General features: G+C 34.4%; 1 protein-coding gene across 1 annotated transcript; it reads right to left on the reverse strand.

Moving 5' to 3' along the window:
• Positions 1–739: 739 nt before the first annotated feature.
• LOC111809782 (transcription elongation factor 1 homolog) lies at positions 740–2,783 on the reverse strand. The gene is made up of 5 exons (XM_023696205.1): positions 2,700–2,783; positions 1,982–2,110; positions 1,703–1,773; positions 1,221–1,242; positions 740–1,136 (listed from the first exon to the last, which is right to left on the reverse strand). The coding sequence occupies exons 2-5, from the start codon at positions 2,092–2,094 to the stop codon at positions 1,073–1,075; spliced, it is 270 nt and encodes an 89-aa protein (XP_023551973.1). The 5' UTR covers positions 2,095–2,110; positions 2,700–2,783; the 3' UTR covers positions 740–1,072.
• Between the last annotated feature and the right edge of the window lie 230 nt (positions 2,784–3,013).

The following is a 3,013-nucleotide window of genomic DNA, read 5'->3' on the forward strand; positions in this document are numbered from 1 at the left end:
CAAAAGAAAGCGAAAGGCGTGAAATTGTTGAAAAATAAAGTGGGTGGGTACCAAATAAATTAAAATACCACTATTTTTCTATTTAAATATATATTATTCATGCTCATATCTATCCCAAATGTCTATAAATATTAAACTATTATCTATTTAAACATATATGATTTGGATGAGTTATCTACTTATTTTAATTCATTTATTTTTTAAAAATCATAAGATAAAATTATATATACAACCACTTATTTTAATTTCATAATTATTTTTATTATTTATTTTTTGAAAAATAAATAAATATTTTACAAGTTGACATTTTACTTTAGTTAAATAAATAAATAAATGATGGGAATTCTGATCACTTAATTCAATCAATTTATGAAAAATCGAGTATAAAAGACAAATTGTTCATGTTTTTTTAAAAATTTTGTAACTAAAATAAGCCTGCTCGTAACAATGGAAACGAACATAAAAATATTTTAAGGCGTTTAAAAGGACATCCAAACAAAAACTCAACAAGAACGAGGTAAACTCACCTTTCTAGGAGAGTAAAGAAAAGATTCAGGGACGGACAAGGAGAATAAATGAATTAACAGGAGAGTAAATCAAATCAAATCAAATCAAAGATAATTGAAAGACTCAACAAACGAACATAAAAATATTTTAAAGCGTTTAAAAGATCATCCAAACGAGCTCTAAATTATTTATAATTATCGATAACATTAACTAGCAATGATAAAACGCCATATAATCGAACAGGAAGGAACATACGTCCGTTAATATTTCATCTACAAGAAGGTTGAATTATTAGTAATAATAAAGGATGGTTCACAAACCCACTCTTCATTTGCACATAGATGAAAATTCACACAAACTAGGAAAAATATGATACTATTATACATACATGCTTGTCTATACTGCTACGAGGGTAAGAGTGTTGTTATACCTACCGGTAAGTCACCCTATTAATTAAGATTCGTAAAAGGAACGTTCGAACGAGCAAGCTTCGTTCTCGTAGAAAAATGGCAAACTTCAACCTTCCCCAATGATTCCCTCTAAGCAGCATTGTCGATGATTCCCTCTAAGCACCATCGTCTTCTTCAGGGTTGTTGACCCGCTCACATTCATCGATCCATTCGCTATATCTGATCAAAACAACATCATGTCAACCAAAGCCCTGTAGAACATCAATATCGACATATACCAGTTGCGTTTTAGTTTTTACTTACATATCTATTGGCTCAGTCAAGGCTGCAAACAAACCAAATGAAATATTAGTGCATAAGTATAACAAGTTGGAAGTCGAGACTTCGACACGAAAACGATTAAATCCACCTAAATCATACATGATGCCTTACACTTGGTACATATTTTCATCTGATAGACTTCCCTACAACAGGAATAAAAGTCTAATGATGATGGAAGGTGGGACAACTGCATAACAAAACTTCCATTCATCCATCTATTTCGAGCATAGAGAAAATGGGGTTCCCTAGAATAATCCCACAGTCCCGTGCACTATTTAAGGTTCGGATCAAACAAAAATTGCTCCAGTAGAACAGAAAAATACCCATTAAACATATTCTTTAAAAAAATCCTAAATTGCTTGAATTACAGGCCACAACATGATATGAAGCGTAAAGTAAAACACACACAACAGATAATGAAAACAGAACTAACGCTCGTGGAATAAAAGATTCGAAGAGAATACCTGTAACAGTTGTGCTAAAGCTTTCTTGGCAAATCCCACAGGAGGCTTCCCCAATCAGGTTCTTCATGTCACTAAAACCATACAAACACCCTCGTTACAATGCCAAACAAATAAGGCACCTAGACTGAGAGACTAATCCAGGACACAAGTTATTGGTACTATGCATATTCACTATTCCGGCGTTTTCATATGCCACAAAATATAAAAGTCCTTCAAACAAATCGCTCCCTCACGTGTTACAATAACCCAAGAGGAACCAAATGCAAATTGCGAACTTACATGCGACATTCAACACTGGTTCCATGATTGCAGAAGGGACAGCTAAAAACAGTATCAAGCTTGTCCATTCTCTTCCTAGGTGGGGGCTTTGCACTTGACTTTCGTTTCCCCATTCTTTGTGGCGTGAGACTGTTCACATCCATAGACAATATCACCATCAATCAGTCTTCAAAATGAGCGTTGTAATCAAACTTTAAAGGATATCAAGCCTAGATCTTTCAAGCATATCAAGCACAGTCAATAAGCTACCAATCCTCCTACAGAAAAACTCATATTCACCACCCGTCCTCTTGATCCGAAAAATTCATACCCAATCCCTGAACTGCCGCAATCAAGTAAAATCGTACGAGAGATGCAAGTTACACCACCCTAAAGAATCATAGAAACTCACCGTCTATGAACCAAAAGCAAACAATAACTAAAATTTCCATTTTCGCAACAGATAGCATAGTTACAAGTTACTCAAACAATGTCTCCCATCTTCAATAAGAGCAACACCACGCCACCAACCAAATTCAATAAGAATAACCAAACGCAACGAAAAACGCAAAAAAACGTCGACATTACAAAAGAACGGGAAGAAAACCATAATATACGACAACAAGTAGAACCCTAGATTGCAGGCATTACGAAAAAAGCACAATAATCTGCCAAACGAAGGCTTAATAAAACCCTAGAACTACAAACCCTAAGAGAGGAGAGAATAAAGAAGCCATACCAGATCGCTGATCGAATTGCGAGGAATTATCGTTCTCTTCCGCAAACGAGTCGCTGGCCGAATTGAAGAATGGTACAAGGCATTGAGGGAGGGGGTGGTATTTATAGACATCTGAGATTTAAACGTTCATTATCTAATTACGAAAATAACCCCAACTTAATTCTATAACTACAGAAAAACCTCAAACTAATTCTACCCTTGCATGGAAAATGGAGGACCATTTTGTACTTTCGCACAAAATAAAATTTAAATGTTTAAAATCTTTTTTTAGTCCTTTACTTCTTAATTTATCCATTATTGTGTTTTATTATTAA

This window comes from Cucurbita pepo, chromosome LG14 (assembly GCF_002806865.2).
Source record: "Cucurbita pepo subsp. pepo cultivar mu-cu-16 chromosome LG14, ASM280686v2, whole genome shotgun sequence".
NCBI classification, from domain to species: domain Eukaryota; kingdom Viridiplantae; phylum Streptophyta; class Magnoliopsida; order Cucurbitales; family Cucurbitaceae; genus Cucurbita; species Cucurbita pepo.